This window comes from Eptesicus fuscus, chromosome 22, assembly GCF_027574615.1.
Source record: "Eptesicus fuscus isolate TK198812 chromosome 22, DD_ASM_mEF_20220401, whole genome shotgun sequence".
In the NCBI taxonomy this organism is placed as follows: Eukaryota; Metazoa; Chordata; class Mammalia; order Chiroptera; family Vespertilionidae; genus Eptesicus; species Eptesicus fuscus.
The window spans coordinates 30,008,235-30,031,634 of record NC_072494.1 but is presented as its reverse complement, the minus strand read 5'-3'; the positions used below and the strand labels follow the sequence as shown (position 1 = coordinate 30,031,634).

The 23,400-nt window shown below is 48.7% G+C and overlaps 2 protein-coding genes across 5 annotated transcripts in view; one reads left to right on the top strand and one right to left on the bottom strand.

Moving 5' to 3' along the window:
- Nucleotides 1-2,183, top strand: part of PPP2R5A (protein phosphatase 2 regulatory subunit B'alpha) — a 74,326-nt gene extending 72,143 nt beyond the window's left edge. For both annotated transcript variants that reach the window (XM_054711405.1, XM_008145986.3), the window contains exon 13: nt 983-2,183. In XM_054711405.1, coding sequence (XP_054567380.1) covers nt 983-1,115 — 133 coding nt within the window. In that variant the 3' untranslated portion in view covers nt 1,116-2,183. The remainder of the gene's footprint in view (nt 1-982) is intronic.
- Nucleotides 2,184-3,704: 1,521 nt separating this feature from the next.
- Nucleotides 3,705-23,400, bottom strand: part of PACC1 (proton activated chloride channel 1) — a 34,582-nt gene continuing 14,886 nt past the window's right edge. Inside the window, exons 3-8 of one of the 3 annotated variants that reach the window (XM_008145985.3) lie at nt 13,786-13,995; nt 12,731-12,882; nt 9,391-9,533; nt 8,914-9,058; nt 6,208-6,315; nt 3,705-4,712 (exon numbers count right to left, since the gene is read on the bottom strand). In XM_008145985.3, coding sequence (XP_008144207.1) covers nt 4,551-4,712; nt 6,208-6,315; nt 8,914-9,058; nt 9,391-9,533; nt 12,731-12,882; nt 13,786-13,995 — 920 coding nt within the window. In that variant the 3' untranslated portion in view covers nt 3,705-4,550. Of the gene's footprint in view, nt 4,713-6,203; nt 6,316-8,913; nt 9,059-9,390; nt 9,534-12,730; nt 12,883-13,785; nt 13,996-23,400 lie in introns of those variants that run through there. The other 2 variants (XM_054711585.1, XM_054711586.1) reach the window with 2 other exon arrangements.

The window sequence follows — 23,400 nt, the reverse complement described above, 5'->3', positions numbered from 1 at the left end:
TAAATTGGTGCGGCCACTATGGAAAAGAGTATGGAGATTTCTCAGACAATTAAAAATAAACATATGACCCATCAATTCCACTTTCACATATCCAGAGAAATCCAAAATGCCATTTCGAAAAGATGTATGCTCCTCCATGTTCGTTGCAGCATTATTTACAATAGCAACGTTATGGAAACAACCTAAGCATTCAATAAGTCAAGTGGAAAAAGATTATGGTTTTATACAACGGAATATTACTCAGCCATAAAAAAGAATACAATCTTACCATTTGCAACAACATGGATGGACCTAGAGGGTATTATGCTAAGTGAATTGTGTCAGAAAAAAGACACATACATCTGGTTTTCCTATATATGTGGAATCTAAAAAAAAAAAAACAAAAAAAGACACAAAATAAATGAACAAATAGTTTCATAAATGCAGAGAACAAACTGATGGCTGCCAGATATGAGAGTGGTTGGGGGAATGGGTAAAAACGGTGAAAGGATTAAGTATGAATTGCCAGTTATAAAAACAGTCACAGGGGTGTCACGTACAGCACAGGGAACATAGTCAATAAATAATAACTCTGCAGGTTGTCAGATGGGCACTAGACTTATCAGGGTGATCACGTCATAAGTTACATAAATGTCCAATCACTATGTTGTACACCTGAAACTATTATACTTTTGTATATCAACTATAATTGATAATCAAAATTTTTTTCAATAAAGTCTTTTTTTTTAACTATAAAGCACCAATGATATAGTGGGCATGGTGGTGATAGAGACAGTATGTAGAAGAGGTAAATTAGTAGTAACTTTTGTTTGGTGCAGAAGCACAGCTGTAGGAGAGGGACAGGGAGTCATTAGGTGCTCCAGGTGATTGTCCTCACACACCTTAGCAGAGGGATTGAAGTGCCATGTGGATGAGCAGTGTTTTCTAGCAAACTGCCAAACTGTTCTTCAGGGTCTGAAATAAAATTTTGCTTTGTCTACAGAGAGAAAAAGAAGGAATTGGAACGTGAAGAATTATGGAAAAAATTAGAGGAGCTAAAACTAAAGAAAGCTCTGGAAAACCAGAACAGTGCTTACAACATGCACAGCATTCTCAGCAATACGAGTGACGAATAAAGAGAAACATGCCGCCTCTGTTGGATAGGCACAGTTTTGTACAATTTTTTAAAAAATGTAAAAATCATGAAACCTCATCAGTATAATTAAAAGGCCAATTTTTTTCTGGCAACTGTAAATGAAAAAAATACATGGACTAAACATAGCCCTGTGCTATATCATGGCCACAGTATATTGTAACATTTGTCTAATCATTGATTTATTGTGTCACATCTGAAGTTTCACAGAAATGAACTTTATCATCTATAATATGAGTGAGATAATTATGGGAGTGGTAAGAATTATGACTTGAATTCTATTTTGATTGTGTTGCACATAGATATAATAGTCTGCTCTGTATATTTTTCCCTTTTATAATGTGCTTTTCACATTGCTGCAGACCTTAGTTACAGCCTAGGAAAAAAGTATTTCCTAAATAAAACTAAGGTATAATCCTCACCTTTCTCTTTGTCCCTCTCAGAAATATGATGGGGGAAATTACCTGCCAAAAGCCTCCCTTCATTAGAAATATTACTGTACCCTGGAATTTGAGCAAAAAAGCTTAAATCTCCAGGCTTTTTAAAGCACAAACTATTAATAAAAGCTAGGAAAGTAAACCAAATTCTTCAGATTGCTCCTCTTGAGTATTCCCCCTTATCTGCAACTCCCGAACGATGAGCACAGATCAGTGGAGGCAGCGCAGGTGAACACGCAGCCTGCCTCTCAGTCCATTCCTCTTCCTCCCCTTCCCCACGGCTGAAGGCAGGGCCCTTCCAGCCCTCAGCACCTGCCTCCTCCAGTCCCTCCTGATGGCGGCTTCGCGTCCCACAGTGTGGTGATGCAGAGCGCTCCTAGTCACTGCCTGGCTTTATTAAAGGAACTGCAGTTGGCTTCTGTAGAGTTCTAAGAAGGTTGACTATAGGAGTCTTGTATGTTTTTACTTGGTCAAGTATTTCTCATAAATTTTGTTATCAGAGTACCATTCCAATCTCTTAACTTGCAGTTGTGTGGAAAACTGTTTTGTAATGAAAGATCTTCACTGGGGGATTGAGCAGCATTTAATAAAGTCTATGTTTGTATTTTGCCTTATCTCATCACTGCCTTTTTCAGCTCTAAGTTTAGGCATTCAGAAAAGCTGCCCCCCTTCATACATATCTATACATACATCATTCATACATGTGTGTATATATAGGAAAGTTTAAGGCAAGTTGCAGGATACAGTCTAAAAAAATAGGAAGATTGTGCCAAATTGAGTGTTCCAGCCATTTACCAAAGTATACCTGTTTTACAGAATATTTGCATAAAACTCTTAAGTTCTAGGATATCCTTCATGCCCTTTTATGTTCAGAGGATGGATTTAACTTACCTTAAATGTTAGTTTTAATTAAAATAGACCCAGGAGGATAATCTTGAAAATCTGTAATAAATAACAGCAGTTTTTGTGAGGGGCAGGGAGATTGTAGCAGAATCAGAGTCAGGCGTTCTCAAAGTTTTCAGCGACTGGTGCCTGATTCCACCCTTTCACACCCACGAAGAGCTGTAGCCCAGGTCTGCACGCTGTTCCCGGGTCCTTGTAAAAGCGACCCCCGTCGCTCGCTGTGGCTCCCGAGAACGCTTCCTTTTCAGCGTGTGGCTCGTATTTCACGGTGTTCTCAAGCAGCCACCTTACCCGAGACATCCAGATCACGGTGCTCTTGCCAGACCCTCCGCACTAACGCCCGGCCGGCCGGTACTGTAGGCGATCTACTGCAGAACAAGAAGGAGGCAAGCCTTTCCAGAAAGAACGTTCGGGGCTAACCGTCCATTTTGTGGAAGGTTCAGGCGCGCACGTCTTTTCCTGAAGAGCAGCCAGAGGACTTGGGCTGCAGCTAGTAGTTGTTAGTTTCTTTTCTTTGATGAGTTAAAACTGCTCACTTCCTAATTATCTACTTACGCTAAAGCACAATTAAGAGGTCTCAACTTTCCACAATATAGAAAATTCAGTTTTAGGCTGTTGACTGAGGCAAATTTTATTAGCCATTTTACAAATATTAACTAATATTAAAGTGGTGGTCATTTTCAGAGATACTTTACGAATACACACCTGGTTTTCAGTACTGCTAATGTATGCTTTTATGCCTGCCTTTGCATTTGCCTTACAGCAAGACTTTTAGAGATGAGACGGAGGCTGAAGTTTGAATTTGCATGCTCTATGGCAGTGGTCGCCAACCGGTGGTCCGGGACCACTGGTGGCCGTGAGGTCCGAAACGTTGGCGACCGCTGCTCTATGGCATAGAAAAGCAGCAGGGAGTATTTCTGTACACAAGTTCACGTTTAATAATTCAGCCAAAACCAGCTTCTTGCTGCTAAGTTAGACATGAGATTTTAAAAAATACCCATCACACATCTGAGTTACCTAAAGGCAGATTATGAAATTCATGAAATACTACCAAATCCTCTTTGGATGCAAAGGGCATGTAAATAAAACTCTGGAAACAATTTCATAACCTTAAATCAGCCAATGGCTACCATGAGCAAAATACTCAGGTGGTTTTGTAGAGTTAACAGCTGACTCATGGGGCTTGAGCCATCGCTCTTCCCTTCGACTGTCCTGCCCACCCTACCCTTCCCTGGGCGCAGTCAGGACGTACCTCGGGGCCAGATCCATCCATCTCAGGAGTCCAGGCTCACACCGCCTTTGATTTGAGGCCACAGAAGGAAAGTGTACTGGTGCCTACTGATTTAACAGATATTCATACTGGCACACTGATTCCTTTTGTATTAACCTAACTTTTATTTACCTGTTAATGAAATCATCAAAATACATTGAATAGGCACCTAACTCTGTACATTCACACTAGTGCTTTTGCGTGTTAATCACTCTAAACTCTTATACCTGCATCAACAAAAACTCTAACCAGATAGATGGCTGGTCAGTCCACAGGAAATCTAATTACAGTATTAGCTTTCAAAGTCTCGTTTAACATTTAACAAAGGAGAAAGCTTGTCAGAGACCGGACGACGGAAACGGCAGACGATGCCAGAGACCTGAGAGAGTGTGCCATTCTTTGTGTAAAGTGCTCAGGTTTCAAAGCGTGACCTACACATCTCGATAGCCACACCCTCGTCCATCCACTTAAAAACCTCAGGGGAAAACCCCAGGTAAACAGCAGAGCCTTAACCGCCTGTTGTAGCTGAGCTATACACCAAACCAGAAGGAAAGGCAGGGTCGACAAACCTTCAGAAACCAGCCCTAGTTCCATCTTCCACAAACCCTATTCACATGTCCTAGGCAAAACTTCCTTAATAATTTAAGTGCTTAAATAACGTGAAGGTCATCCACTGGATCTGTTCCCAGCGGCTCCTCCCAGCAGGCCCGTCTCTCCAGGTGAGTCCAGGAGTGCTGGTAGCTCAGTTTATCAAAGTGGAAGTGGTGAGAACCTCCATTAACGTGGGCAGGTCCATGGACAGGTGGCTTCAGCTTATGTGGTTCGTTGCCTGACCTCTTTTTTTAAGGTATCTCTTCCTAATTTTGATCATCCACTTCACACTCAGTTTGGCAAACTCTGCTGCTTTAAATAATGCCAAGAAGGCCCCACAGAGAAGAGCAATTGTGTTCCAAGGATTGGCTGTGATTATCTGTAAGACAGAACCAACTCAAGTTTATTAGTTCGCTTCAGTTTTGATTCTTAGGTGATACTAGTATCAATGGGGCGATGTGAAAACCACCTGGGTTCTAAAATTGTAACTCCACACTCCCGTCATACTTTCATGTCCACAGTTCAGTGTGAGGAGAAAAACACTAAGCCCTCCCTACAACAAAGTGATTCTGAAAGAAAAAAACGTTTTAAAATAGCCATGCGCAAATAAGATACTCAGTGCTGAGCTTTCATGTTTCTGGCCCACAGTCAGTGACCGTGCTTTAAGACAAATTTCCCCAAAACTAAACCCAGAAGAGCAGCTCCTCTTGTTTTCCTCGCCTCGTAGTGACTCACACTTCCCCGTCCAGTCCAATGGCCATCCTCCCACACTCCCCTGGGGACCCCTGCCTCCAGGCTGTGCCCCCTTCCCCGCCTGCATGCTTTCCTCCTGCCTAGAGCTACTAATCCTCCAAGCCTTCTCTGTTCACTCAGCCAAACCCTCCGACGTAGCAGGTATTTACCCCACTGACTCCTTGGAGAGGCACTGACTGTCTGGAATTAGTCCCTTCACAGCCACAGGTGGCTCCCTCCGGAAATGTTAAACTCTCCACGGCCGACGTGCTATTTGGATTTCCGAGATCCCCATCCCGGTAGAGAGCACTGTTCAGTCTAGCAGGGCGACCTCAGACGCCCCGAACCCTGGGTGGCTCATCGCCTCCGCTGTTGGGGACTGTTGTGAAGCTGAGTGACAGCGCGAGGAGGCCTTGAGCACCGCCCATTACAGGCACCTCCCACTGAACACAGTTAAAAACCACGTGCAGAGCTGAAGGCGCTTACTCCTCTACTCGGGTCCCGATTCCCAAAGCCTCGCACAAGCCTGGCCAATGCACGGATAACGGTGGTGGCGGGTGGCCATGGAGCACGCGCGCCTCACAGAGACCCTCCCTGTGTCAGTCCCGGCTCTGAAATGCCTTCCCCGAGCAGGGCCACGTCAGGACATGCTGTGATGTTTCTGGGACTGGCTCTGGTGGATGGCGTCTCACGAATGCTCCTTGGGCAAAGCTGTCTCATTAGTGCCCCCTCGGTCTGAGAATCTGGCATTAACTGACTGTTAATTTTTCATTTGTACCTTTCTGTTCTCTCTTATCACAAATAAGTTCTCATCCTACAGACAACCATTTAAACAGAATGGTTTCCAAACAGCAGTAACTGAGACAGTAGCTCAATGCTTTCTACTCAGGTCATTCAGTTAATATTACCACTAAGCAGCTCCTCTGTGCCAGGCACTGAGCTAGACACCAAATAAATGATGAACAAAAGACAAAGTCCCCACCTTCCGGGGGCCACCGTCTAGTGATGAAGACAAGACCCATTAAACACAAATGACACAGACCACGAATGCCACCAACACAACTGACCTGGCTGGGAGAGGAGATGGAGCCTGCAGGCTGCAGGCGGAGCCCACCTGCCTCTCCGTCTTAAACAATACTCACATCTTGCACTTTCTGGATGAAAGGATCTTTCCATTCAAAGACCACAAAGAACAGCTGGGCACTTTTTTCGGCGGCCGGCCTTTGGTCGATGTAGTTGACCACACTCGTCTAGGAACAGAGGAGAGAAACTGTCACCTGGCCGGGGCCTCGGGAACGGGAAGCATGGCCAGGGGGTCTCAGACCTTGGCTCTCCTCACTCACACCATCCTGGGAGGAGAGAGAGCCCCAAATCTCACACATACAACACCCTGACACTACGGGCACCAGAGCCTGGGCCTTCCCGTGGTTTCCATAGTTCTTTGGGGAACGAGTAGGATTTGGGATGTACAATAGGTGTTTTTGGATCGTCACTGATTAAATCATATTCAAAGTGTAAGACTGTGTATGACTCACAATCAAAAGCCATAAAAATCCTAAACTTCAAAATACTCAATCCTAAGAGCGGCCCATTTTAACCTTGGAGTCTACAGGGACAAGGGCCGCCTGGACCCACGTGGCGAGTGCTCCCTGTGAACCGTGAGTGGTGGTGCTTGGGGCGATCGGCTGCCCATGGCTGACGGGTCTGCGTGGTGTCAGGGAGAGCAGACAGAAGCCCAGCCCCAGCCCGAAGGGTTGCGCTCAGCATCTGAACTGAGCCTCTGCTCTGCCTTCCTCACTGAGCCATGAGAGGATCACAGGAAGCAATACACACGAGAGGACCTTAAACTTCAAAACCTGACATAAAACATTTAAAATTGTGTTCTAGTTCCTGTGCCCTGCCAAAGGCTTCCAACGGAGACTGTAATAAAAAGCACATAAAACGTTCTGAAACCTCTGGGCTGGCTGGGCGGGCCCCCGTGGGTTCAGGTCACGGCCGGGGCTCCCCGGAGAGCCTGGTGGATGGGACTGCACCTCGCTGTGAGGTGAACACACGCAAGCTCCTTTCTCAGCTGCTGGGCCCAGACAAGAAGGCCTGGCGTTCTTGGAGAAAAGGGGAGCAGGAATTCAGGATGTGGCGGTTATCTTACAAACCAGGACTATTGTAAGGGCCTGGGAGCCGTTACATCCTAAGGCAGGAAGAAACCTGTGCCCTTGAACCTGGCTCCACGCCCTTCCCAAAGCTCTGCCTGGCGCAGCCCTCGGAGCCGGCACAGGAAGGGCCAGACCCGGACAAGCGCGTGGCTTCTGGCCAAGGACAGCCCCGTCGGCCGGAGTGGGTCCTACTCCAACCCAGCGCTTCCGAACGCTGTCCCTTGGAGCCCAGTCCAAATGGACCGGCTCCGAGGAGGAGCAGAGGGTGAGCACAGGCCCGTCTCCTCGCGGCCTCTGCAGGCTCCACCACGGACACACGGGGGTGGGTGTGGGTGGGGATGTGGGTGTGGACTCAGGCAAGAGGCAGAGAGCCACTGCCATGGTGGAAGCCCGAAAGAGTTTGTAAAAGAGTTTGAGTCAAACTGACATCATGCCTGGGAGCAATATCTCAAATCCTCCCTCTTTGTGTATTTTTTAATCTAATTTTTCTATGTTTTATAATGGATGAGGCAATAGGATGTCACTGACCAGCACCCCTGTCCCACCCCTCGATCCCCACTGCCATGCCCTTTTCTAGGGTCCTCTTGGCTCTCACGGGAGCTGGGGGGCTGGAGACCCCGATATCTCCTGGCTCCAGGCCAGTGGGGTGAAAGCCTGAGGAACACAGGTCCCGTTAGGAAAAACTTCCGAACATGCACCCAACATATTTGTAACTTTAGAAGTGATGTAACATTAGCATTACTGTTCTATAGCTACATGCATTATAAAACACTGAAAAATAGAAAAATTAGATTAGAAAATACAAAAAGAGGGAGGATTTGAGATATTGTTCCCAGACATGACGCCAGTTTGACTCAAACTCTTTTATAAAAAAAAAAAATGTGTTTAAGGCCTGGCTGGATAGCTCAGTTGGTTACCGATTCACCAAGGTTTCGGGCTCAATCCCTGGCCAGGGCACATACAAGAAGCAACCAATGAACGCATAAATAAGGGGAACAACAAATCGATGTCTTTCTCTCTCTCTCTCTCTCTCTCTCTCTCTCTCTCTAATCAATAAATTAAAAAGTTAGCTCTGGCCTGTGTGGCTGTTGGTTGGACCACTGTCCTGGGCACCGAAAGGTTGTGGATTTGATTCCCATCCGGAGGGCGTATCTAGGTTGTAGCTCAATCCCAGGTTGGGGTGCCTACAGAGGCAACTAATCAATGTTTCTCTCTCTCTCTCTCTCTCGCCCTTCCGCTCTCTAAAATCAACAAAGACATTTTTTGAAAAAAAAAAAAATAATAATAACTTGCATAAAAGCAATGTATTTTATAAAAATGATTTTTTTAGAAAGCCAGTATTTTACCCCTGCATCCCAATGGACCGTCATGCCCACGACACTCAAGAGCCACTGCATCTAGTCTCTCTTCCCTGCAAACACCCGACCCGCTAGGCGGCCGCCAGCCTCTCAGCGCTGGGCTTGCTCCGTGGCGTCAGGTGCTGGTCTCGGCACCGCGCAGGGCTCTCTGCTCCGTGTCGTGCCGGGACTGGCTGTAACAGAGGGCGAGGCTTGGCACGGGCGCTGCCTACAGGACGCGTGAGCTCCTGCATGGTCCGCTCTCGGCCTCAGACCCCGCACAGAGGCCCCTCCCTGGGGAGCTCCCCACCCACTCAGGCTGCACGACCAGCAGCCTGACCCGCCCAGCGCCACCGACCTCCTGCCGGAACTCCACTGCTTCCCGCCCGTCTTCCTCCTTGGTCTCCACCAGGGACATCTTGACCCAGGTCCGGAAGCCCCCGGAGAACTTCCAGCTGGAAGAGGCGCTCTCACAGGCCTGCATGAAGCCCACCCTGTCTGGGCTGAGGGCAGAGAAAGGTCCAAGCTCATCAGGGCCCAACGCGGCCCCACGCGCTCCAGCCCCTGCTTCAACTGCTCTCCTTGCTGGCATCGCCAGGACGCTTCCCACCCGCCTCCTCCAAGCTCGGCTTCTGCGTTTCCAAATGGAGAGGGAGTGGCCGCCCACCTCAAGGCAGGGCCCGTCCCTGAAGGCCCCGTGGGAGAAGGCTCCTCTGGGCTTCAGCAGTCCCGAGGGCCCGCTGGCCAGCTAGCCTCCGGCCTCCCCCCCTGCACCCCCCGACCCCCACGGGGCTGTGCGAGGCTGGAGTGGACAGAGCGGAGCTGGAAAGGCCACCTGTGCAGGAACTCCTGGAAGGAGGAGAAGAGGAGGTAATCGATGGCGCTGAAGTCCTCGCTGCTCTGGTTCAGGCGGAACTGGAGGAAGACCAGCTCCCGCTTCTTCACTTCCCGCGGCCCCCGCACGATCAGGGCGGATTTCTGCGGAGACACAGAGGCCGGAACCTCAGCTGGGAGAGCTGCGCAGCCAGACTCTGGGGGGTCGGCCTGGAAAGCCCAGTGGCCCCAGGGCACCGCCGCCCACTCCTGCGGTGCCGCGTGCCCGCTCCGCACGGCTCGGCTGCGCTGCAGCAGCTCTCGGTTGAGAAAGGAGAGGAACTCCCATCTTCATTCGGCCACTTTCCGGTTAACTCTGCTCATAATGTCATTGGCTTTATGAAGCTTTAAATTTGATGTGAAATCTGAAAATCTTTTTTTTTATGGCTTCTGGGTTTTGTTTGGTAAGGAAAACCAAAATTATATCACTATTCTCCTTTATTTCTTTATAGTATCTTTTTCTAACCTTTTTCACATTTAGATAGTTTTGTATTGTGGGGTGAAATAGAGATCTGACTCCACTCCCCACACAATGGAGATGCAGGTTTGATGGCTGTGGGTTTCCCCGCGGTGACCTCGGACTGAGCGGGGCGCCTGCTCAGGCTGCTCACCCCCAAACCTGGCTATTTTGTACACGTGCTCTTCTCATGCACCTTAAAACCAGCTTAAGTTCCATGAAAAATCAATGGGGACTTTTAACTGATACTGGATTGATAGATTAATTTGGGGAAAATATCTTAACATCGACTTTTATAAAGGCTCTAAGATACTTGAAGAGGATCTGAGATACTGTGTCAGGCACCGAGAGACACTCGCTCCACACGCACTGTGCTTTTCAATCGTTGCTCTTACTTCCTGTCTACCTGATCTGTGAGCTTCTGAGAAGTGTCACACATGCTCTGGGATCATGGTACTTTTTATTCTAAGAGGTTTTGCCTAAAATATACAACTGGGAGGCTGCTTTGCACGTGGTGATAGATGGGTGACCGCTGAATCTTCTCCGAGAAGAGTGGTGGAGTTGAATCTTTAACCATATTAAACATCCCTCTTTTCGCCCTTTGCACCTGGAACTCCTTTTAACTGAGGTTAATACTGTCGCTCCACTTCTGGTTATTGCAGCCTTCTCCCAAGATTTCTCTCTGCCCACCTGGCCCCTGACTGTCCTGTTTCCATTATCCGCTTCCTCCTGCAGACCTAGGACCGCTTCCCCATCCGCGACTCCAGCCGAGCACAGCCGCCTGCTGGCCCCACTCCCGGCCTCAGACGCGGCCACGAGACCAAGTTCCTGGAACGTGCAGTGACTCATGCCCCTCGGCGTCTTGCCCTCCACTTCTCACCTCTGGGGCCGGCGTGTGCACTCATGTCACGAGCCAGTGCTGACCACAGGACCAGGACAACGCCCAGGGGTGGCAGAGTGACCGACTCCTGCACACCCGGACTGACTGTCCCCAGAGCAAGACACAGACTTCTCTCTGGTCTCAGCCACTGTGTGCGTTTGGGCGTCTGCTCTTGTGCAGCGGCTTAGCCTAGGCTCTGACCGTTACGTAAACTGTTGTCTGGAACTGGGGTGCATGGTGACAACCACCTACAAAGGAGGCATCGGCTTAACACAGGGCTCTGGAAGTCGGGCAGGCCGCGAGGAAACACCACAGGTCCTGCAGACCGACAAGGCCGAGCCCCCAACTGTGCCAGGCAAAGCAGCTGGTCAACATTAACTAGATTAAACCGAGGGCATGAGACTAAAAATTAATGAGAATCTGAAGACTGATAAGGGAGGACCAGGTGAGATCTGGGTCACTTCCACGTGGCCGTGACGGCGCGCAAACAGCCAGAAGACCACACATTTCTCAAGACATCTCACCGCAAACGAAGGGGCAGGGGCAGGAGAGTGACAAGCCAACCACCCAGTCCAAGACCGTCCAGCCCACAGCCGCTCCTCCTCTGCAGCAGAAAGTGGGTGCCCAGAGCGGTGGAACCGGGGAGGGAATGCTTCTGGTGCCCACTCCCGCGACGGACGGCCACAGAGGACACCGCCGAGCAGACCGCCCGGTGCACAAGGCCAGGGGCTGGCGAAGACACGGGCTCTCCCAGGTCCCACCCCAGGGCCTCATCACTGCCTCCAGCAGCTGTGCTTCCCATCCTTCCCTCCTGGGGGTCCTCCTGCCGCTCTGAGACCTGGGCAGGGCTACAGGCTGGGTTGGGGGCGGGGCTACAGGCTGGGTTGGGGGCGGGGCTACAGGCTGGGTTGGGGGCGGGGCTACAGGCTGGGTTGGGGGGTGAGGCCTGGCGCTGAGGGAGGGGATGTCTCTCAGCAGAAGCCACACAGGAGGCCCAGCCCACAGGCTCCCCTGGCTGTCCTGCGCCCTGTGCAGCCTGCTCCTGGGCCTCTCGGCATCTGCTCCAGGCACGGGCTTCCTCCCATCTGTTCGCTCCATCAACCTGACCGGACCTGCTGTTTCTATTTCCTGTTCCTCAACATGTCTGGTCAACCGTGATCCCCTTTCCTGGTTCACGGGGCTCCTGTGGATATTTTATTTTATTCTATTTTTTGCAGGAGTGGGAATCATTTCAGCAGGATTTTAGGAGGAAGCCTAGAATAAATATTAACAAAACTCATCCTCAGACCCACTCACGGCTCCCTACCACCCCGAAGCGTGTTTCCCTCATCCGGCCTTACTTCCATCACAGCGGCCCCTCCAGCAACACCCACTCCTGTACCTTCCCAGGGCCCGACACACACCCTGCCTCCGCCCTGGGAGTCTGGGCCAGGGTTCTTCTGCCTGAAAACCTTTCCTTCCTCTTGGCTCTGGAAAACCTGGCTCGGCCTGGCTCAATCCTTTCTGAAACATGGACGTGGGACGCAAAAGGGAAGATGTGAGAAACACAAACTCCTTCCCTGCCTTCACACCCCGTGCAGGCGCCGCCCCGCACCAGCGCTCCTGCTTACACTGGCTTATTTATTTCAAAATACAGATGCCCAGGCCCCGCGGCCTGGAATGATGAATCAGTTGGCCTCACATGGAATCTGGGAATCGACATTTTCCAAAAACACCCTGGCAGTTTCCCCGAGCAGTCAGGTAGGGGACCCACTCCGCCTCGACACATGGCCCCCCCCTGCAGCCCGTCCTCCCAGCAGGACAGAATCCCCCAGGTCACCTGACCGAGTGCAGGTGAGCCAGCCACAGCCACGACCCACGTGTCCTCTGTTCACCGGGGCCGAGGGCCCGCACCAACCCCCCGGCAGAAAGAAGACGGGGCCCTCGGGTGCGGGGCCGAGAGCACGCTGCCCGCCCGAGACTCACCAGGGTCTGGTTGGAGAAAGGGTCGGTGTAGTTGATCCTCTGGGTGGTGCAGTTCACGTCTCCAGGCCGGCCCGGGCTCCTCAGAGGCGGGATGACCTCGTAGTGGTGCTTACAGCTGAGCAGCTGGGCCTGGCCGGGGTACAGGGCAATCCCTGGGGGCGCAAATGGAAAAGTGAAGGTCGGGAGGCACAGGCCCTGACCACACCCTAAAATCCTGTCCCATTCATTTGTTCACACCCACCATCAGCCTAAGTTCAGGACGCCCTGGTGACTGCAGGGGAGGGAGAAGGAAAAGGCTACAGAGGGAGGGAAGCCACGTCCTCTGCCCTCGGAAAGCCTCCTCTAATGAAGGCCACAGGCCTCCTCAGGGAGCCCTCCCGCGCCTGCGCCTGCGCCAGAACGCTGCTCTGTGCAGCTGAGGGGCCTCCTCGACTGAGCCCATCCCTGAGACCGGCACCCACCTGCGGAGTGAGTGGGAGGCCCCGGTGTGGGGCTCCCAGATCTCAGGTTGTCTCTCATCTCCTGCTCTGCCTGGAGTTCCAGGTGTGCCCTCACCACCCCACCCCCAGGGCTCCTCATTCGCGGATCCACTGAGGGTAGCTGTTCCAACCTCAGGGGCAGAAACACTGAGAGCGGCACACGCACCAGACCCAGCAGAGCTCAGAGACCAGGGAAGCACACACAGCAGCCCACAGACAGAGAGCAAAGCCAGGACAGCCTCCCCGCTCACCTCTGCTGTGCTGAGCTCCTCCCAGACACACTCTCCCCCCACCTGTCAGAGCCCAGCTCAGACCCTGCCTCTGTGCAAAGGGCTCCTTGCCACCCCGTTCTGCAGTGGCCACTCCAGGCTCTGTTTACCTCTCTCCCTGGCACAGGACACTCTCTACTGGGGCGGGGCAGCTCTCTGGGTGTGTACCCTACACCCAGACTGTGCTCAGACTCCTCCCCTGCCCGTCGCGCCCAGCACGGGGCTAGGAGTGCAGCGGCAGCTCAGGCTGTATTTGCAAACGGATGCCCCAGACCTGCGCCCGGACACCTGTCCCAGCAGGCTCCACCTGGGGCGTCGTAGAGATCCACTTCCTTATAAGACACGGACATGACGGGGTGCTTGAGCTTCTCGCGGAAGTCCGTGATGGTCTGGTAGACCAGGAAGACGGCCACGGCCATGAGCAGCAGGTAGATGAAGATGAGCAGCACGGAGAAGACGTTCTTCAGGCAGGCCTTGCTGAAGCGGATGCTGCTGGAGGCAGACTCGCTGTCGAGGGCTGAAGGACAACAGCACACGTGACCCAGAGGGCAGGGACAGTGTGGCCGGGGAAGCCGGCAACCCCCAGGCCCCTTACCTGCTTTAGCAAGGGGGCAAGGTCCCTGCACACCCCACCTCAGCCTCCACCGACAGTCGTAACGCACGGCCCGTGGCCTCCACCCTGAAGCACAGCCTGAGCACTCTGCTCCCCTCGCTGGCTCCCAACTCGTCCTTCAGGTTCCGGGTTAGAAAGGCACTTCCTCCAAGAAGCCTTCCCTGACTGACCCCCTAACTTTACTTGGGCTCCCCTTCCTCAGTGCTCTCAGGGCACCCATTGTCCCTATCATTACTCTGCAGTGCATCAGGCCACAAAACAAGGCTTAATAAATTTAATAAGACTGAAATCTTATCAAGCATCTTATCAGATCACAATAGCATGAAACTAGAAATCAATTATAAGAAAACTAAAAAACACACATAAATAACATGCTACTACACAACAAATGGGTTAACAATGAGATCAAGGAAGAAATCAAAAGATAACTTGAGACAAATGAAAATGAAAACATAATGGCCAAGAAATCTATAGGCCACAGCCAAAACGATTCATAGGAAGTAGGGAAATTCATAGCAATTCAGGCCTATCTCAGGTAACAAGAAAAATCCAACTAAACAATCTAACCTTAAACCTAAAGGAACTAGAAAATGAAGAACAAAGTCTAAAGTGAGTGGAAGGAAGAAAATAATAAAGATCACAGTGGAAATAAATGAAAGCCTTACAAAACAATAGAAAGGATAAATGAAATCAGAAACTGGTTCTTTGAAAAAGTAAACAAAATTAATAAACTCTTAGTTACTCATTAGAAGAAGAAAAAAAAAGTGCCCAAATAACTAAAATCAGAAAGAGGTGGACTGACAATCTACATCAGAGAAATACACAGGATTACAAGGAAATACTACAAATAATTACATGCCAACAAACTGGACAACCTAGAAGAAATGGATAAATTTCTAAAAACTGAATCAGGGGGAAACAAAAAATTGAACAGGCCACTAGCTACTAACCATATCAAATCAGTAACCAAAAAACTCACAACAAGCAAAAGTCCAGGAGCACATGGCTTCACAGGTGATTTTTACCAAACATTCAAAAAATAATTAATACCTATCCTGCTCACACTACTTCAGAAAACTGAAGAGGGAAAGACTCCTAAACTCATTTGAGAAGGCCAGCATTACCCTGATAACACCACCAAAGAAAGACACTACAAAAAAAGAAAATTCTAGGCCAATACCCCTGATGAACATAGATACAAATAGTCTTTAACAATATATTAGCAAACTGAATTCATCAATAAGTAAAAAAGATCATATACCACAATGAAGTGGGATTTATTCCCAAGATACTAGGTTGGTTCAATATCCACAAATCAATTAATGTGACACACCACATAAACAAAGTGAAGTATTTTGTCATATGATCCTATCAGTAGATTTAGAAAAAGCATCTGACAAAATTCAACATCCATTTATGATTTAAAAAAATGGGACTACATCAAAATAAAAAAGTTTCTGCATAGCAAATCCATCAACACAACAAAAAGACAACCTACTAAATGGGAGAAGATATTCACTAATGATATATCCGATAGGGGGTTAATATCCAAACTATATAAGGAACTCATACAACTTATCACCAAAAAAATAAACAATCTAATTAAAAAATGGGCAGAGGACCTAAATAGACATTTCTCCAAAAAGGACATACAGACGGTCAACAAATACATGAAAAGATACTCAACATCACTAAGCAGCAGAGCAATATAAGTTAAAGCCACAATGAGATATCACCTCATACATGTCAGAATGGCTATCACCGATAAATCACCAAACAATAAGTGTTGGCGAAAATGAGGAGAAAAGGAAACCCGCATGCACTGTTAGTGGGATGCAAGTTGGTGCAGCCAGTATAGAAGTTCCTCAAAAAATTAAAAATAGAACTTCCACATGACCCAGCAATTCCACTTCTGGGCACTTATCCGAAGAAATCCAAAACTTTAATTTGAAAAGATATATGCATTCCCATGTTCACTGTAGAATTATTTACAATAGCCAAGATATGGAAGAAACCTAAGAAACCAATGACAGACAACTGGATAAGGAAGTGGTACATATAAATAATGGAATATTATTCAGCCATAGAAAAGAATGAAATTTTACACTCTTACAACACGCATGGACCTAGAGGGTATTATGCTAAGTGAAATAAGTCAGACAGAGAAAGACAAATACCATATGATTTTACTTATATGTGGAATTTGAAAAACAAAATAAATGAAGAAACAAGACTCATAAAGAACAAAATGGGAGGAGTGGGGGGGGCCTGGGTGAAAAAGGTGAGGGGATTAAGAAGTACAAATTGATAGTTATAAAATAGTCATAGGGATGTAAAGTATAGCACAGGAAATATAGTCAATAACACTGTGATAACTATGTATGGTGTTAGGTGGGTACTACACTTACTGGAGGGTTCACTTTGTAAGTTATAAATGACTAATCACTATGCTGTACACCTGAAAGTAGTATAATATTGAATGTCAATTATAATTGAAAAATTAAAAAAAAACAAACCAATGTTTGGGACAATAAACACTCGTAAAGATGTATGTACCTCTATGTTTACTGCAGCATTATTTACAACCAGAGGCCCAGTGCACAAAAATTCATGCACTGGGGGGAGGGGGAGGGGGGGGGGGATGTCCCTCAGCCCGGCCTGTCCCCTCTCACAGTCCAGGAGCCCTCAGGGGATGTCCTACTGACAGCTTAGGCCCGCTCCCCTTTGTGGGAGGCAACCTGGCTGATCAGGGGAAGGCGCTGCCCCCATCACCCCACTGCTGCTGCCACTGCCAGCTGCGGCGGCTGCCTGAGCCCCAGGCCTCGCAGCCACCGGGGCTCACGGCTGCCTGAGCCCCAGGCCTCGCAGCCACCGGGGCTCACGGCTGCCTGAGCCCCAGGCCTCGCAGCCGCAGTGGCTTTGTCTGGATGGACGTCCGGAAGACATCTGCCCTAATTAGCATATTACCCTTTTACTAGTATAGATAGCCAAGACATGGAAACAGCCTTAATGTCCTTCGACAAATAATATATGACACATACACTGAGTGGCCAGATGATGATGATCTCTGAACGCATAATAATCTGGCCACTCAGTGTATATCCTATATAATAAAAGGCTAATATGCAAATTGTCCCCTCGACCAGGAGTTCGACCAGCAGGCAGGCCGGCCAACCGCCCGTGTCCCCTTGCCCTGGCCAGGCTGGTCGGACCCCACCATGCACGAATTCATGTACCAGGCCTCTAATACATACATACATACATACACACACACACACACACACACACACACACACACACTCAGTGTATATACCATGGACTACTACTCAGTCATAAAAAAAAAAAAAAGTGTTTCCATTTGCAACAACATGAGTGGATCTTGGCCCTAGCTGAGTAGCTCAGTTAGCTAGAGTGTCATCCTGATACACCAACATTGCAGGTTCGATCCCCGATCCCCAGTCAGAGCACATACAAGAATCAACCAATGAATGCATAAATAAGTGGAACAAAAAATCAATATTTCTTTCTCTTTCTCTTTCTCTCTCCACCCCTCCTTTTCCTCCCTACTTTCTCTCTCTCTCTCTCTCTCTCTCCTCTCTCTCTCTCTCTCAATAAAATAAAATAAATTTTTAAAGACATACACACATGGATGGATCTTGAGAGTTTTATGCTAAGTGAAATAAGTCAAAAGGAAAAGGACACAAACTGCATGATTCCACTCCTATGTGGGATATAAAAACAAAAAGGAAACGTGCAAAGAAAAAAGCAAACTCACAGACCCGGACAACAGAATGGTGGTTACCAGAGGGGCAGGGAGTTGGAGTGAGGACAAGGGTAAAGGAGGTGAGATACGTGGTGACTTCCGGAGGCGAACACGCAATACTGTATACAGATGTCATACCATCAAGCTGTATACCTGGAATTTATATAATGTTATTAACCAATGTTACCCCAGTGAATTTAACTTGAAATATAAGCTTTACATACCAAGATATTGAAGTATTTGTCATAATTATTTCATGTTACTTTATTTAAAAGCACAAAAGCAGGATCAGCACAGAACTACTGACGTGTCCTAGGCGGGTGGAGACAAGGAAATCGTCCATTCTATAGTTCTACCAACACGCATTGAGCACCAACTCTATATGCAAGACACTGGACCAGGTGCTTTGGAGAGATCCTGAGAGACCAGGATTGGTGGTCTGTGCTACAACTGCTACAGAATTCAGAAGGATGTGAAGATGTGAAAGGCGAGGCTTCCTTTTCTCAGAAGAAAGAATGGAGAGCACGTGGAGAAAGGCAGAGATCAGCAAAGGCTTTGTGGAGGAGGTCACATGGCGTTGTGACTTTGAGGAAGAAGTAATGTGGGTGTTCATTATTCACTAATGTTCTGAACGGAAAGACCAGAAATCTAGCCCAGTGGTTAAAACCATGAGATGTAGCCCTAGCTGGCTTGGCTCAGTGGATAGAGTGTCGGCCTGCAGACTGAAGGGTCCTGGGTTCGATTCCGGTCAAGGGCACATGCCCAGGTTGTGGGCTTGATCCCAGCAGGGGGCGTGCAGGAGGCAGCCGATCAATGATTCTCTCTCATCATTGATGTTTCTCTCTTCCTCTCCCTTCCTCTCTGAAATCAATAAAAATATATATATTTTTAAAAACAGCCGAGGCCGGTTTGGCTCAGTGGATAGAGCGTCCGTCTGCGGACTGAAGGGTCCCAGGTTCGATTCCGGTCAAGGGCATGTGCATTGGTTGCGGGCACATCCCCGGTGGGGGGTGTGCGGGAGGCAGCTGGTCGATGTTTCTCTCTCATCGATGTTTCTGGCTCTCTATCCCTCTCCCTTCCTCTCTGTAAAAAATCAATAAAATATTTAAAAAAAAAAAAAAAAAAAACAACACACACACCATGAAATGTAGAGTCAGAGTGATTTGGGTTCCAGCTCTGCTACTAGCTATTCTGTGATCCCAGGATAAGTTACTTAATGCTCCTAAGCCTCACTTTCTTCATGTGAAAGGAAATAATCATTTCAATGTTATAGGATGCGTAAGAGAAGTAAGTATATAAGAAAATGTTGCAAAATGCATTACAGTACAGAGTGCCTGCTCAATGGATTAGTTATTGAAAAAACAGAAAGTACCTTCTACACCATAAAAAAAGAAGCCCTCAATGATGAAGCTAGCACAAATGAAGACCTGGCACTACAACCTCTTAATAATAAAGAATTAGAAAAAATAAAATGGAGTTGGGGCAGAATACAGTGTCTTTCACATTGTAGGCATGTAATGTTTCCGTATCTGTTAAATGAATGAATAACCCAAATAATAGAACAACTAAGTCTTGCAATGCTAACTAGCTACCTTTAACCTGTCAGAGAACGCCAGTGCACTTCAGGCATGTAAAACTATACACAAACTGGTATTTCTGGCAAAATACCTTAGAAAGTTTTTACTTTACACAGGAGTGCAAAGTCCCAGACATGTCTCTGAGGCTCCTCCAGGCCGTAAGGAACAGGCTACTGTAGGCAAGGATGTTTCCTCTACAGCTGCCACGGAAGTCAGGAACCAGCACGCTCCAAGGAAACCCCTTGGGCAGCTGAGAGCTAAGCCACCAAGGTACGCAGAGGCTCTAGTTCTACAAAAGGAATTCAGCAACTCTCTTTTCAACTTCAAATTGATTTCAGAGAGGGAGAGGGAGATCGATGGCGAGAGAGAATTATCCATTCATTGGGTGCCTCCTGCAGGGCATGTGCTCTGACCAGGAATTGAACCGTGACCTCCTGGTTCATAGATCGACACTCAACCACTGACCCACACCGGCCGGGCTCAACTTCACTTGTGTCTGATTCTACTTCTGCTGCTTCTTAGCAGGGACTGTGTCAATTTCTGCTCCTTCATGGCTTTGCTATCTGCCTTCTCTGCATGTTTCTCTCATGACCCTGCTCCACTTCACTGAGTCCCTCCTCCATGAGTCTTCCATTCAGATCTCCTCCCCGAGTGTCCAGTACAGGGTGCCCTGTTAGACATGTCACAGACACGACCCTCCTTCATGCCCAGTCCATACACGGCTTCGCTTAGCCAGGGGCTGACCGGTTACATGTAGCTGGGCTACAGGACCCAAAGTACGGTGGTCTGAGCACAGGGACCTCCCACAGCTGTTTTGTTTGGAAGGCACCCCCAGCTCCCATGGTTCATGTGGGACCAAGGGTTCGAATCAAAACAGGGCACATTCACTGCCATGAGCTGCTCATAACTGTACTGCAACAGGTACCAGGTTGCTACATTCTAATGGGGTGAAAAGATCACAAAACAAAACTGAAAGAACTCAAAACAAAAACCAATTTGGTGCATAACATCTGAATAGAATTGTTAAGAGTCGGTAGGGAACTAAAAGGCCATCTGGTCCAAACTCACTCCTGTGCGGTGATCTAGGTCCCGCAGCCGTCACTGGCACAATCAGACCGAGAGTCCTGGAGTCCTGACTCCTAGTCAGTGCTTTCCATAATGACAGAGTGCGCGTCAGTACTGACGATCCAGTTACTCATTACGATACAAGACCACCTGACTGAAACACTACCCTGCATCCCAAGCACAACTCTGAGACATTTGTCAGGCAGGCTGCCTACTACCCCCAGCTGAACCACACAGCGAAGAGGAACAATGATGGGCATTTGTGGGCAAGATCCACCCTGTCATAAGCCAGATAAACATGACCTGAAGCGCTCTAACTTCGGTGAGGGAAAGAAATGGATCTCTCCCCACATGTTCTTGAAAACTCTAAGAATCTAAGGCACAAAAAGGTCATGTGACAATTGCATCACTTGGATTCATTTGTTTTGGACAAATTACTCTCGTGGAGACACTAGCCAAGAGTCTCCTCTGTCTCACTTACAGAAGCCAAGTTTAGCTTCTCTGCAGGCTTTTCCTTGACCCACCAATTCGCATGTAATGTAAATAAAAACTGTAAGACTCTTTATCATCCATATGTGCTGTGTCACTCCAATTCTGAAACTAGACACTACTGCATTTTTCCATTAAAAAATGATGCTGGCTATTTGACAAAATGTTCCATGCACTCCTCAGTCTGAAAGGCAAACCCTGGCTTTTTTGTGGCAAGCTGATGAATGTATTTTAAAAGTAAATATCCTGCCCTAGCCGGTTTGGCTCAGTGGATAGAGCATCAGCCTGCTGACTGAAGGATCCTGGGTTCAATTCCGGTCAAGGGCATTAAAAATAAAAAAGTAAATTACTTCCCAACAGCAAGATGGTGGTGGAGCGGGTGGAAGTTACACTCCCCTCCTCCCTGGACCATGTCAGAGTCATGGCTCAAGTACTGAAAAATCCACCTCAATAACTATGAAGACTAGCTGAGCAGAAGCCTCATAACTGAGGGTGCACAGAGGAGCCCGCATCAGACCGGCAGGAAAGGCAGGCCCACAAAAGGCTGGCCCCGCACCCACGTGCTGCGGTTGAGAATCCAGAGGAAGTCCCTATGGAGGAACCAGGGCCTCAGCCCCATGCCAGGACCCTTAGCCAGAGCACTAAAGCCAGAAAAAACCCCCACAAAATATCTGGCTACGGAAATCAGCAGGGGTTCCGGCTGCCCTGGTGAGAGGGGTACCACTCTCTTAGGGGCCATGGCACTCCCTGGGGCTCTGCAGGGGGATGGTAGCTGGAGTGGACCAGACTGAGGAAGACGAGTGGAGAGGCTGTGGGTAGAGGGTGTGAGTGACGAACAGCAAGTGTCCCTGTGTTAGGTGCCACCCAGGGACGCCACCTTGGCTGAGTGGAGCATTCCCCTCCATTCATCAGCCTGGGGAGTGGCAAACAGCCCCTCGCTGCCACTCCTGGAAGCCCCGCCCCGCCAGGATTGCACCTGGTGGTGCGGTCTGTCTCTGCCTCCAGCCTGGAGCCGTGGTGCAGACTTTACTGAGGAGCTCCCGAGGAAGGGCGGGCAAACTGGAGGAGTGCCAGAGGCACAGGGAGGGAGGGAGAGAGTTGTGCAGCTATTGGGCAAAGCCATTTCCCCCTCACACGCCTGATCAGTGGCACTGTCGCTGTGTGGAGCCTTCTCTCTTCATGGTCAAAGCCTGGTCTGCTTTAGCCTGGTGAAATCTGCAGGTCCCACCCCGCCTCAAAGGTCCACAGGTCCCAGGGGGGCGGCAGCTAGCGCTGGTGTACCCTGAACTTCCGCAGAGTGGCCTCAGACCCAGCACTGGCACTGACTTGACTCTCTATCAACCTGGTGAAGATCACTTCCCACTACCTAGTGACTCACTGAGAACCTATCTCGTGCAACTCAAACACAAGAGGCTCTTCCGGTGACTGAGCCGAGCAGGCAGCCAGCAGGCGAAGACAGATTTCAGGGGGTTTGGGGCCTATTACTGACCTGTCCCTGGCCTCAGTGCTGGTGGAAGCCAGTCTTGGTACACAGCTTGGACCTTCATGCCCCTCGGCAGAAGCAGCCACAAATTGTAGACGGCTTGGTAGATCCAGACAGGTAGCCCAGGGTCAGTTACAGGCGTCTGACACTGACCGGCACCAGAGTCCCTCCCAAGAGGCTCCAGAACTAACAAACTGGTGGCAGGCCTTGGACCACATCCGAGCACGATCCAATTAGCTCCACAAGCAGCACACCCAGAGGGAGATCTCGGCAGACACCAGACCCTAGTGGGGAGCATTCTGCTTAATGGGGTCAGCCCTTCACAGCAGCTCATACACTGTGATTGTAGTCAATCCTCAGTTGCCCTGAAAGTCAGCTCTACATACAGATGATCCAACAGCAATCAAGACTCAACAACAGGAGGGGTCACAGAACCCACACAGGGGACATTCCTGAAGCACCTAAAGCAGGTGATTAGGGAGACCATGCCATTGAGCCCAAAGGCCACCTTACCAAGACTGAAAGGCACAGCAGATCTCCATAATATACAGAAACAAATACAGAGAGGCGCCAAAATGGGAAATAAAAATAAACATGCCCCAAATAAAAGAACAAGAGAAATCCCAAGGGAAAAAAATGAAAAGGAGACAGACAATATGTCAAACACAAAGTTCAAAAATTAGTGGAAGAAAGGATGCATTCAGTGAGAACTTAAACACAGAGATAGTAAGCATAAAAAAGGGCACAGAAAACATAAGAACCAGTCAGAAATGAATGCATCAGAAGGACTATACAGCAGATTAGATGAAACAGGATCAAATCAGTGATTTGGAAGACAAGGTAGCAGAAAGCATTAATCAGAGCAAGGGGGGAATTTTTTTTTCTAATAAACAAAAATGAGGATAGTTTAAGGGACCTCTGGGACAACATAA